Source organism: Capra hircus, chromosome 18, assembly GCF_001704415.2.
Source record: "Capra hircus breed San Clemente chromosome 18, ASM170441v1, whole genome shotgun sequence".
NCBI lineage: Eukaryota > Metazoa > Chordata > Mammalia > Artiodactyla > Bovidae > Capra > Capra hircus.
The window spans coordinates 47332107-47345534 of NC_030825.1; the positions used below are offsets into that span (position 1 = coordinate 47332107).

General features: G+C 59.8%; 1 protein-coding gene across 1 annotated transcript; it reads left to right on the plus strand.

Annotated features, from left to right (window-relative positions):
• Positions 342 to 13349, plus strand: ARHGAP33 (Rho GTPase activating protein 33). The gene is given in 23 exon segments (XM_018063291.1): positions 342 to 456; positions 2361 to 2458; positions 2537 to 2621; positions 2943 to 3023; positions 3132 to 3269; positions 3686 to 3778; positions 4367 to 4489; positions 4577 to 4654; positions 4740 to 4806; positions 4889 to 4948; positions 5042 to 5194; positions 5279 to 5381; positions 6309 to 6453; positions 6531 to 6613; positions 6699 to 6806; positions 8590 to 8735; positions 9370 to 9456; positions 9459 to 9522; positions 9607 to 9752; positions 9833 to 9907; positions 10937 to 11611; positions 11710 to 12101; positions 12186 to 13349. Coding segments are annotated over 23 exon segments (3783 nt in total). The 5' UTR covers positions 342 to 450; the 3' UTR covers positions 12963 to 13349.

A 13428-nucleotide genomic window follows, 5' to 3' on the forward strand; every position in this document is an offset into this window, starting at 1 on the left:
ACTGACAGTGGACTAAGGGAAGGGTCCACTGCTTAGTGTTAGAAATGTTAGAAGCAAAGCATAAAGAACCTGGGGGTGTGTCTCAGGAAGGGAATGACGACCAATGAAACGCAGGCATGGGCGTGGTGCTGTCAAACTTCGCGGGGCGGGACCGAAGAGATCTAGCCAGAAATAGGACCCAAGCTGAAGCCAATGATTAGCCGCCAGGTGGGCGGGGCGTCATCTTAAGGCTAAGGGTAGAGCCAATGAGAATCTGCGCCGCGTCCCTCATTGCCCCCGCCCCCATGGAGCGCGCGCGCCAGAGCCACGGGCAGCCGTTAGAGGCGGGGCCTGCAGCCGCCCGCGCGCGGCCTGCGCCCTCCCCTTTGTGTCGCCATGGCGGCGGCATCGGCGGCGAGGACAACGAGCGAGGGGTCCAGCGCGGCTGGCGCCTGAGGAGGCTACGCGGCTATGGTGGTGAGGCGCCCACGCGGCCGTCGGTCCATCGGCGAAGTCAGTCTGTCCGCGCGCGGCCACGCCCCACGCGCCCCGCCCCTGGCCCCGCCCGAGTCCGCGGCCCGCGCCGCCCCTCACCCCTCGTCGCGGTCCCTCTCGTACCCCGGCCTGGTCTTGGGCTCGAGCCCTTACCCCGGCCCCGCCCCCTCAACGCGCATCCCTGTTCCACGCCCTGTATGGGGGTGACAGTAGCCGAAGACCCAGACTTGGGAGGAAAAAGGGCTGGTCCAGGGAAGGACCTCGCATCCTCTAAGTGGCCTCCGCGGGGGCCTTCTGAGGGTCTCCGAATCCTCCACCAGCCCCTGTCCCAGATCCATCCTCAGCATCGTCATCCCATCTTCCTCCTCTCCCTGGCTTAGACCCCTCCTCCTCCTACCATCAGCCCCTTTCTCATTCTTGAGCCCCACCCCCACCCGGCTCCATCCTCAGCCTGACCCTTTTCTTCTCCTTTCTCATCCCATCCCAGTCCTTCTCAACCAACCCTCCCTTACCCCATCCCCGCATCAGCCTGAACCTTTACTTCAGCCTCTCCAACTGCTCCCCTTCTCCTTACTCCACCTCAATCCCCAGCGTGCATTGTACCCCCCGATGTGATCATTGGGTCCTCTCCATCTTCTTGTCCTCATCCCCCCTCCCCCACCATCTCCCTCTCCCACCATGCTGCTCCTGCTCATTCATCCATTCATTCCCTCACTTAGCATTCACTGAGACCTCTGTGTAGCCCCTTTGCTCCAGGCACGGAGAAAGTCAGAACCCATCCTGCCTTGGGGAGCTTCATGGGCTGGAGGGGGACCGACCCAAGGGTGAGACCCAAAGGATGAAGTCGGCGTTGTAGGAGAATGAAGGAGGGAGAGGCTAGGGCCCATTCTGGGAAATCCTCATCTGGCAGATGGTTAATTTATTCATCAGATTTTACCCAGCCCCTGCTGGGTGACTGAGCTGGCACTGGGCATTGGGACCCAGAGAGGAATCAGGCACAACCCTACTTGTGAGGAGCTTCAATTCTCTGCCCAGCTCTGTGCAGGGCAATGCTAGGGGAGTAGGGACTGAGCCTCAGTCCAGTGGGGGAGATGGACTTGTCACCAGATGGGGACATCTCAGAGTGCACAGGGCTGTAATGAGGGAGGTTAAGGCAATATCAAGTCTGGGATGGGGGAGGCTACCATGAGAGTCAGGTCTGAGGGCTAAGTGAAAGCATGGGGAAAAGATGGGGATGAGTGTTCCATGCAGCAGGAACAGCCTTTGCAAAGGCCTAGAAGGAAATGAGAAGATGATTCTTTTGTTGGACTCTTAGAAGTCTGAGAGCTCTGAGAGTAGAGGCAGTGGGAAGAAATGAGGCTGGAGAGGTAAGCAGAGACCACAGTATTTAGACTTTATCTTAAAGACAGCAGGGAGCCATTGAAGATCCCTGACCTGGGGAGAGACAGAGGCAGATTTGTGTTTTGTGAAAGTGATACTGACTCTTGCTGTGAAGAAGCTGGCAGGAAGGGAGAGGTGGAAGCAGGGAGACTGATAAGATGGGAGCTGTGATTGTCCAGATGTTGATGAAAGGCACGGAAAGGCACAACCCCTTCTCTCCTGGGGCTAGAGGCGGCTTTTAAACAGGGAGAGAGAGTACCAGCATGCTCTTGCCCTGACGCACCCATGGCCCCTGCTCTTCCAGCCCCCACTCCAGACTACACATGAAGAAGCAGACCTACCCTGAGCCTGGCCTTCACCTCCCCCTGACCCATCCCTCTACTCCATGCTCAGGACAGCGTGTGGAGCAATTCGGGCCTGCAGGCCCAGGCTGCCAGATAACAATGCTCCCGTTGTCTCTCTGCTCCCATCTCTGGGGGCCTCTGATTCTTCTTTCTGCTCTACAGGCTCGCAGCACTGACAGCCTGGATGGCCCAGGGGAGGGCTCGGTGCAGCCCCTGCCCCCCGCTGGGGGACCCAGTGTGAAGGGGAAGCCTGGGAAGAGGTGAGAGGTGAGGGAGAGCCTCAACCTAGGAGGGGAGCCAAGCATAGGGCTGCCAGTGACCTGTCGTCTGTCTCCCAGGCTCTCGGCTCCTCGAGGTCCCTTTCCCCGGCTGGCAGACTGTGCCCATTTTCACTACGAGAACGTTGACTTCGGCCACATTCAGGTATGGGGGTTGCACCCAGGTGGATAGGTGGGATCCCACCCAACCCTGAAGCAGCATCAGCCACTTTACCCCTGAAACCTCCCCCGAGGAGTGACTGCTCGGTGGCGGGAGCTGCAGGGCAGAGGGGAGACTTGTTCCTTCATTTATTCAGCAATGACTTTGTGCCAGGACCTTGGACTCTGACTGAGCCATCACCAGGCCTTGACTGTGGGGAGACCCAGGAGGCGGACATGGTCCCATCCCTTGAAAGTGCCCATCTGGAGAGGTCAGGACAGGGACAAAAGCAAGACCCTCACCTGGGCCTTTTGTTTCCCTCTGCAGCTCCTGCTGTCTCCAGAGCGTGACAGTCCGAACGTCTCTGGAGAGAATGAACTGGTGTTCGGGGTGCAGGTGACCTGTCAGGTGCGGCAGCCACCCCTGCCTCTCCTCTGGCCTGGTGAACTGACTGCCGTGGCCCTCAGCTCAGTATAATGAAGCTGCTGTATCCCCCTGTCCTTCCCTCTCCCACAGGGCCGTTCCTGGCCAGTTCTCCGCAGTTATGATGACTTCCGTTCCTTGGATGCCCACCTCCACCGATGCATATTTGACCGGAGGTTTTCCTGCCTCCCAGAGCTTCCTCCACCCCCAGAGGGCGCCAGGGCTGCTCAGGTAAACTACTTGTCCTAGCCCTGCTACAGCCAAGGTGTGTCCCCACCAGTGATGGGTGAAACCATCAAGGCAGGGGAAATAGATAAATATTAAACACTGATATGTCCTGAGTTCCAACCAGTTGGGGGCCTCAGAACTGCAGCAGGGTGACTCCCTTTAGTTTTTAGGATCGTGGGGAGTTTCAGGGGGCTCCAGGGGAGGGTCAGAATGGCCAGACCGCTGGGGGCACACAGGGCCTTGGTTCAGCCTATTTATCAACTGATATGGCAGTATTTCAGTACTTCACAGCGGAGTGGCACCCATGTGTTCACGTTGAATTTCAGCCCTGCCAGAGGCGACCCAGGGCAGTACAGGAGGGCGGTGGGCTCTCTTGGGTGGGGTCTTTTCACAAACCCCACTCTGACAACCTGCCCCAGATGCTGGTGCCGCTGCTGCTGCAGTACCTGGAAACCCTGTCAGGGCTGGTGGACAGTAACCTCAACTGTGGGCCGGTGCTTACCTGGATGGAGGTGGGCCCGGGCAGGGGGCTTGGAGCTGGGAGTGAGGGAGGGATGTCTGAGGAGCAAGAAGCAGCCTGGGAGGGTGTGTGGGCACAGGAAAGAAAAGAGCTGGAGTGGAGGAGGTACTGGTATTTCAGTGTCTGTGTGGGCGCTTGCCTGTGAGAGAGAACACAAGTGGGTGCGTGCGTGTGTGTGCGTGTGTGTGTGTGTGTGTGTGTGTGTGTGCGCGCGCGCAGGTGTTGGGCTGTGGGGATGTGAGAATTTCAAGGTATATTGATATACTGGCTAGAAATAGTTTTGGCTGTAGCTAGCAGAACGCCAGGCTAAGAGTGCAGGTTTTCAGATAGGAGATATGCAATATTTGCTGTGGAGGATGTGGGTGCAGGAGTGAATCAGCATGGTTTTGGGAAGGGGCATCCTGGGACATGGAAGGGAATTTGCTTTGGAAGGAGCAAGAGTGTAGGTGTTTTACCAATAGCTCTGAGTGACAGGGGCACCCAGGTAGGGGACAGGGAGTGGCCTCTAGTGGGGGAAACTTCTCGGTCTTTACTATTACCTTCTTCTGGCCTCTCCCTGCCACATCCCCCTCCATCTCAGCTGGACAACCACGGCCGGCGACTGCTCCTCAGTGAGGAGGCCTCACTCAATATCCCCGCAGTGGCCGCTGCCCATGTGGTAAAGCGGTACACGGCCCAGGCACCTGACGAGCTGTCCTTCGAGGTAAGGCTTTTGGGGAGCAGACTCCGGCTGGGCTCCCACTTCATCTGCACCTTCTGACCCTGCCTCCTCGTGCCCACCTACTCCCAGGTGGGGGACATTGTCTCCGTGATCGACATGCCGCCCACGGAGGATCGGAGCTGGTGGCGGGGCAAGCGGGGCTTCCAGGTGAGCCTGGCTAGAGCTGGACAGGTAGGGCTGGGGCACTGGGCCAGCTCAGGTGGCCCCGTCACTGACCCCAAATCCTCCTCAGGTCGGTTTCTTCCCCAGTGAGTGTGTGGAACTATTCACGGAGCGGCCAGGTCCAGGACTAAAGGGGGGTGAGTGTCCTGGGCAGAGTGGGGAGGCCCTCCTGCATCCCTTCCCTGCCCTCCATCCTTTCCACCATTGTTCACCCTGCAGATGCCGATGGTTCCCCATGTGGTGTCCTGGCTTCCCAGGGTGTTTCCTCTCTGACCTCAGGTAATGTGAACATTACCCGTTTGTAATTACCGGGGGCCAGACCCTGCCCCGTCTCCCCATGCAACCCTGTGTGACCAGCCTTTATCTCCACAGCGGTGCCCCGGCCGCGGGGGAAGCTGGCTGGCCTCCTCCGCACCTTTATGCGCTCCCGCCCTTCCCGGCAGCGTCTGCGGCAGCGGGGCATTCTGCGGCAGAGGGTATTTGGCTGTGACCTGGGAGAACACCTCAGCAACTCAGGCCAGGATGGTGAGGCCCAGTCCGCCCCCCCTGCCCTTCCTCCCCGCCAGGGTGTGACCCACAGCAGCAGACCCAACCCCTGCTTTCTCCCAGTGCCCCAGGTGCTGCGCTGCTGTTCGGAGTTTATTGAGGCCCATGGGGTGGTGGATGGAATCTATCGACTCTCAGGTGTGTCATCCAACATCCAGAGGCTACGGTGAGGACCCTCCACCAACCTTCGTGAGCACCTCCCACACGTCAAGCGTTAAGTTCTAGGGACACCATGGTGAACGAGACAGCCGGAGACTCCTGCCTCTTGGAGTCCACGTGCTGGAAGGAGAGGCAGACAGGAAAGGAGAGAGTTGACAATAGTGACAGGTGGCCTGGAGAAAAAAAAGACGGGGTGAGGGAGATCATAATAAAAAATCAAGGTGGGTGGAGAAGGCCTCCTGGGAGAGTGCTCGCTGCGGAGGAGGCAGGGGAGCGAGCATTGTGGTTGCCCACCATGGAGAGAACAGCCAGCGAGAGGGGAAAGTGGCAGGAGATGATGTTTGAGAAGTGATAAGGGGCGAGTAGGCTCACGGGCCTTTTTTGATGACTGTTAGGCTCTTGGCTTTTACTGGGAGTAAGGGAGGAACCACAGGAAGGATTGTGGGCCGAAGAGGGGCAGTAGGCATAACAGTCTAAGAAGTGGGAAGCGCTGAGGCCCGGGCTCCCAGGCGAGAGCAGAGGGCTTGAGGCCGAGGTCCCGTGTATAGAGCTTTCTCACCTGAGAGGGCGAGACACTGCCAGGTGGTGAGCAGAGGCCGCTGGGATTCCAGCTGCAGTTTCCAGTGCCTCTTGGAGCCAGGAAAATGGCACAACTTTGTGGATGGAGCCCAGTCACACTCTGGAGGCAGATGGGCTTGGGTAGCTACAAGCAGGGTGTCTCCCACCAGAGCCCAAGTGTGCTCCTGTGTAAATGGGGCGCCCTTGTCTTTGACATGCAGGGTTGTTGGAGGGGAGGGGGCTCAGTAAGGTACTGCCTCTGAAAAGCCAGTACAGGAAGTGGGTTGCATCTACCTGTGGACACTTTGGGTGTGGGGGCAGCACCCAGCCCGGTGGGCCAGCTCTGACCTGCATCTTCTCGACGTGGTGGCCTCAGGCATGAGTTCGACAGTGAGAGGATCCCTGAACTGTCTGGCCCCGCCTTCCTGCAGGACATCCACAGCGTGTCCTCCCTCTGCAAGCTCTACTTCCGAGAGCTGCCCAACCCCTTACTCACTTACCAGCTCTACGGGAAGTTCAGTGTGAGTGAGGGTGACTGCGAGGTAGGAGGGGCTGGGAGGCAGCAGCCCAGCCCTGCTCACACTGTGCACTGTCTCAGGAGGCCATGTCGGTGCCAGGGGAGGAGGAGCGCCTGGTGAGGGTTCACGATGTCATCCAGCAGTTGCCCCCGCCGCACTACCGGTAAACCAGGAGGGGCAGGGAAGGGTGGTGGTGGACTCCCAAGGGAGGTGAGGCTCAGGCATTCTCTCTCTACTCCCACCCCCAGGACCCTGGAGTACCTGCTGAGGCACTTGGCCCGCATGGCGAGACACAGTGCCAACACCAGCATGCACGCCCGCAACCTGGCCATCGTTTGGGCACCTAACCTGTTACGGTAAGCTGGCGGCTCACCAGCCTGCTCCCCCAGCTCCCTGCCAACCTCCAGGCTGGGCCTGGAGTCTCCCCGCGCCCCCCCCCCCACCCTCACCCCAGAAACCCATCCAGCTTTTGCTCTTTTGATCATTTCACCCAACACATTATTTATTTTCTTGTAATTTATTTATGGTTGTGGGGGTCTTCGTTGTTGCGTTCGGGGTTTTCTCTAGTTGCGGTGAGCAGGGGCTGTCCCTCGCGGCGCACAGGCTCCTCATCGTGGTGGTGTCTCTTGTTGCAGAACACAGGCTCTGGGCACATGGGCTTCAGCAGTCACAGCGTGTGAGCTCCAGGGCGCCCAGGACTCAGTAGCTGTGGCACAGGGTCCCATTAGCTGTGGCTCACCAGCCCTAGAGCTCACGGGCTCAGTAGCTGTGGCACACAGGCTTTAGGTGCCCCAAGTCATGTGGGGTCCTCCCGGACCAGGGGCTGAACCCACATCGCCTGCACTGGCACGCAGACTCCTGCCACTACCACCAGGGAAGTCCCTCCACACATGTTTCTTAAGTGTTGGGTGCCCCTATGCCCACCCTTGTTCTCAGCACTGGGGTCGCAGTGGTGAGCAGGAACCTACGCTCTGAGCTCACAATCCTGTGTGGGAGATGACAGTGGACATTACCGAAAAACAAGAGCACAGTGTGACAGTGATGAGGGCTGAGGAGAAAGATTACAAAGTAGGGAGCGGAGATCTGGTCAGTCACGGCACTTGAAATTTTTAGATAGAGTGGCAGGGAAGGCTTCAGGAAGAAGTCCTTGTTGGCCAGCAGCAGGGTAAGCCCGAAAGGATTTGATGGTGACCAAGACAGGCAAGTTCTCTTTCCTGGAGGAGTTCAGTTCTTCTTGGGAATCAGATAAATAAATAAATAAATAAATAAAATAGCTAGTACGTGGTAGGTATAAGAACTGTGAGCAAAAATAAAGACAGACCTGAGATATCTAGATTTACAATTTTAAATAAAATAGGTGGGGAAGACTCCGTTGAGAAGGTAACATTTGAATTAACAGCTGCAGAAGGTAAGAGAAGGACCTGTGTAGCTGAGAAGGGGCAAACCAAGTAGAGGGAATAGCAAGTACAAAGGTCCTGGGGCTGGGTTAGGGCCCAGCGTGTTGGAGGCCAGTGTCACTGGAGCTGCGTGAGAGAGTGCAGGGTTGAAGGGGAGAAGATGGTAAGGTCAGAGAGGTGATGCAGGAACAGACAGGGGAGAGACTTACAAGTTGTGGGTCATGGTGAGGATCTGGCTTTTACCAGGAGTGCGTGCAGCCAGAGGAGGGCTCTAAGCCAGGAGGGCCCTGATCTGTGACTTAGGGGTTCACAGGCTCCCTCTGGCTAAGTGTGGGGAGCAGACTGTAGGGATTTGGCAGGGAGCAGGGAGAACAGGGAGGAGGCTGTGTGTTGGTCCAGGAGGGAGAGGATGGAGGCGGGGCCGGAGTACGGCACGGGGAGCCGAGTTCAGATTCTGCATAGAGTTTGTGGGTGGAGCCCACAGGGTCTCCTGCAATTGGATGTGGGTGTTAGGGAAAGAGGGGTCAAGGGCAATACCAAGGTATTGACTGAGATGGGATAGGCAGGGAGGGAGCAGGTTCTGGGGAAAGGCTGAGAATCTAGTTCTAGATGTGATCAGTGGATAAGGTCAGAGACGTTGAATGACAGTCACTGCTTCCACGGCGCCCCACCCCCGCCCCCGGCCAGAACCTACCAGCTGGGGCTCCAGGCATCTGGCCACCCTCACCCTCCTCCCATCCAGGTCCATGGAGCTGGAGTCAGTGGGGCTAGGGGGGGCAGCAGCATTCCGGGAGGTGCGGGTACAGTCGGTGGTGGTGGAATTCCTGCTCACCCACGTGGACGTCCTGTTCAGCGACACCTTCACATCTGCTGGCCTCGACCCTGCAGGTATGCCCATCCTATCCCATGTCCTAACTACTGCCCCCCATCATCAGGGCTGCAGTGGGAGGGTAGGTGGGCTCCCAGCCCCATCCCTGTCCCACTGAAGCTGGACCTCCCTTCTGGTTCCTTGAGGACCCCGCCCCGGCCTCTCCCTCCCCTTCCCCCACCTTCTCATTTCAGCTCCTACGCTCAGGATCCCCACTTCTTGGCCCGGACATCGTTCTTCCTTCACCCCTTGTAGCTCCTGGGGGCACTTGGGGCCATGGGTCCACCTGGGAGGAGGTGGGAGGTCCCCAGACTTGACCCTGCCCCGGCCCCACCCAGACTCCCTGCCCTGCCCCGGACCCCAGCCCAGTCAGGACTCAGCACGTCGGAGGGCCCTCTGGCCCGAGGTAACTGAAGCCAGAGCCGCTGTCCTCGCTGGCTGCTGGGAGCTGCCTCCTCATCAGCTCGTTCTGCCTCACTCCTCCTCCTCACCTGCCTGCTGCCCACCCATTCCCGCCTGATCCGTCCTGGCCCCCTGCCTTGCCAGCCCGGGTGGGCACGCTGCGGGGCCGGGGCTTGGGCTGTAGCGCTTGGCTTTGCCTGTGGCCTTCAACAGCCCCAGGGCTGATGGCTGCCCCCTCTCCCGACTCCTCAGGCCGCTGCCTCCTCCCCAGGCCCAAGTCCCTTGCGGGCAGCGGCCCCTCCACTCGCCTGCTAACACTAGAGGAAGCCCAGGCTCGGACCCAGGTCGGCTGGGGACACCCACTGAGCCCACAACTTCCAAGGCCCCAACTTCACCTGTGGAAAGGTGAGTAGGATGTCCAGAAGGGAGGGACTGGCCTGGGGGGCCCAGCTCCTCAGCCAGCCTCCTATGTCTTGACCCAAACTCCAGGAGGAAAGGGGAGAGAGGCGAGAAACAGCGGAAGCCTGGGGGTAGCAGCTGGAAGACCTTCTTTGCACTGGGCCGGGGCCCCAGCATCCCCCGAAAGAAGCCTCTGCCCTGGCTAGGGGGCACCCGGGCCCGACCACAGCCTTCAGGTCAGAGGCCGGGCAGTGGGCGTGGTGGCTGGAGAGGCACCCTGGAGTGCCCCCCATGACCCCTCATCCTCTCCCTGCAGGCTGCCGACCTGACACTGTCACACTGAGGTCTGCCAAGAGTGAGGAGTCTCTGTCATCGCAGGCCAGTGGGGCTGGTGAGCACGGGGTGACCCTTGCCTGCACCCAGGTGGAGCTGGGAGGGACTGGGGCTCTGAGCTGGCCTCCATGTGGTGTTCTTAGGTTTGGGGGTCTTGAGGTTTTTTGTTTTAATCTAGACCTTACGTACAATAAATTTGATAAAGCTTCACTCTTGGTTCACGATGCACTCTGGTCATTGGCCCACGCAGGGTCCTTCTAGTCTTTTGTTCATCCCTTTTGAAAAAAATTAACTAGTATCATGAACACCCATGAATCCACTGGCCAGAAATAAAGGCCTCCCACCACAGTACCTACGAACTCCTCCCCGTCCCACCTGCTACCTCCCCACCTCAGGCATCCTCTGAGAGTCTTCATCCCTTTGCTTTTACAGTTTTGTCACCTACAGGTGTAGGGATCAACAGCATACTGCTAGTTGTTTTGAATCTTTGATTAAAGGGTATCATTAAAAAGGGGTATCGTGCTGTGTGTGTACTCACTCACCACTCCATCACAGGCTGCCGTCCGCACAGCTGGCGTAGCTCAGGCTCCTTCCTCTCCATCACTGTCCACTGTCGAGTGTGGGTATCCCCTCAGGGGAGGGGATGCTTGTCCATGCCCCTCCTGATGGATGTGGGGGCTCTGACAAGCGCGCCCAGGAGGGGAGGCGCACACTGTATGATAGGCCCACATCCAGCTGTACAAGACGAGGCCCGAGTATTTCCCAGAAGTGGTCGCCTCAGGCTGTCCTCCCAGCCACCGGGTATGAGATCCTGTCGGTGTGGAGCTTGTAGCCAGTCGGGTTGTCAGACTTTGTTCTTGCCTCTGGAACAGTCCTCTTCATGGACTTGCCACTGATGTCCTCTTATCACCCGTGAGTCTGCACAGCTCTCCCTGGATCCCCAGCCATTGTGACCGTAGGCAGGGACGTGTCTCTGTGTTATTTCCCCAGCTTACTGGGGGTGTGTGTCCTGTTCTCACTGATGTATCTAGGTAGGTGGTTCTGACCCCTGACCCCTAACTCCACCTCCCCCGCACTGCCCTTCCAGGCCTCCAGCGGCTGCACAGGCTACGGCGACCCCACTCCAGCAGTGATGCTTTTCCCGTGGGCCCCGCACCTGCTGGCTCCTGTGAGAGCCTGTCGTCATCTGAGTCCACCGAGTCCTCCTCCGAGTCGTCTTCTTCCTCTTCCTCCGAGTCCTCCGCAGCTGGGCTGGGAGCACTCTCGGGCTCCCCTTCACACCGAACCTCGGCCTGGCTAGACGATGGTGACGAGCTGGACTTTAGCCCACCCCGATGCCTGGAGGGGCTCCGGGGGCTTGACTTTGATCCCCTTACCTTTCGCTGCAGCAGCCCCACCCCCGGGGACCCAGCACCTCCCGCCAGCCCGGCCCCCCCAGCCCCTGCCTCTGCCTTTCCACCCAGGGCGACCCCCCAGGCCCTCTCGCCCCGGGGCCCCACCAGCCCTGCCTCACCCACTGCCCTGGACATCTCGGAGCCCCTGTCTGTGTCAGTGCCACCTGCTGTCCTGGAGCTGCTGGGGGCTGGAGGAACACCTGCCTCGGCCACACCAACACCAGCCCTCAGCCCTAGCCCAGGCCGGCGCCCCCACCTCATCCCCTTGCTGCTGCGTGGAGCTGAGGCCCAGCTGAGTGACACCTGCCAACAAGAGATCTGCAGCAAGTTGGCATTGCCTGGTCCCCGGGGAGCCCAAGGCCAGCATGGTGTGTCCTGTCCAGCCCAGCCCAGCCCAGCCCACTCCCTCACAACCCCGAGGCTGTACCCAAGACCTGGCTGACTCCTCTTCCCGTTCCTCTCCTAGGTGCTGGTATGGATTCACCGCTGCTGCCCCCTCCCCTGTCCCTCCTGCGCCCGGGGGGGGCCCCACCCCCGCCTCCCAAAAATCCAGCACGCCTCATGGCCCTGGCCCTGGCTGAGCGGGCTCAGCAGGTGGCCCAGAGACAGAGCCAGCAGGAGCAGGGGGGCACCCCGTCTGCTCCTCAGTCCCCTTTCCGCCGTTCACTGTCCCTGGAGGTGGGCGGTGAGCCCCCAGGGACCTCAGGGAGTGGGCCACCCCCCCACCCCCTAGCCCACCCAGGTGGCTGGGCTCCGGGACCCCCACCTTCCTTACCAAGGCAACAAAGTGATGGGAGCCTGGTGAGGAGCCAGCGGCCCACAGGGACCTCGAGGAGGACACCCCGAGGCCCTACCCAGGTTAGTGCCCAGCTCAGGAGGGGTGGGGGGTGCGGGGCTGCGCCAGAGACGGCAGCCCAGTCCTTGTGTTCTGTCCCCCAGCAGGTTCCCACCCCTGGCTTCTTCTCAGCCCCCCGGGAGTGCCTGCCACCCTTCCTCGGGGTCCCCAAACCAGGCTTGTACCCCCTCGGCTCCCCATCCTTCCAGCCCAGCTCCCCAGCCCCAGTCTGGAGGAGCCCCCTGGTTCCCCCTACACCACTGGACAGAGGAGAGAACCTGTACTATGAGATCGAGGCGGGTGAGGGGTCCCCCTACTCTGGCCCCACTCGGTCCTGGAGTCCCTTGCGCCCCATGCCCCCAGACAGGCTCAGTGCCTCGTACGGCATGCTTGGCCAATCCCCACCACTCCATAGGTCCCCTGACTTCCCGCTCAGTTACCCACCACCCTCCTGTTTTCCCCACGACCACCTTGGCTACTCAGCCCCCCAGCACTCGGCCCGGCGCCCCACCCGACCTGAACCCCTCTATGTCAACCTAGCCCTGGGGCCCAGGGGCCCCTCACCCGCTTCTTCCAGCTCCTCCTCCCCTCCTGCCCACCCTCGCAGTCGCTCTGATCCTGGCCCTCCAGCCCCCCGCCTCCCCCAAAAGCAGCGGGCCCCCTGGGGCCACCACACCCCTCACAGGGTACCTGGGCCCTGGGGCCCTCCAGACCCTCTCCCCTACAGGGCAGCCCCACCAGCCTATAGGAGGGGGGGCGAGCACCACCGAGGGTCCCTGTACAGGAATGGGGGACAAGGGAGGGAGGGGGCTGGTCCCCCACCCCCCTACCCTACTCCCAGCTGGTCCTTCCACCCTGAGAGCCAGACCCAAAGCTACTGCTGAGCCAGAGCTGGGAGGGACCTTCCTTCTTTCTCTTCCCCTTTCACTGATCTTGGTCCAACCTGATCCCTTGTTTTGTATTTTCCTGAGCTTCTGACCCCTACCCCAGGTTTCTAACTTTGTAACTTGCCTTTGATGTGGGTCCCTAACCCGTTATCATAGCCTACCTACCCTGGGCTGATGGGCATGCCCGCCCCCCACCATCCTCCATCCTGGGGCCTCTCGCACAAATCTGAGAGGGTTAGGCTGACTCCTTACCCTCCCTTTCCCTCCAGGGGTCCCCAGCATGTCCTGTCCTGTGCACGGGGTTGGGGGGCTGCTCCTGCTATCTCCCCACACACCCCACTAAACCATCTGACAAAATTAATGAATAAAAATGGTGAAAATGTGGCTGCTGCTGTCATGCTGGGGCCAGGCTCAATGAATAAAGAGGCAGTGACAGGTGGGTTGCTTTCTCATTTTATCATTT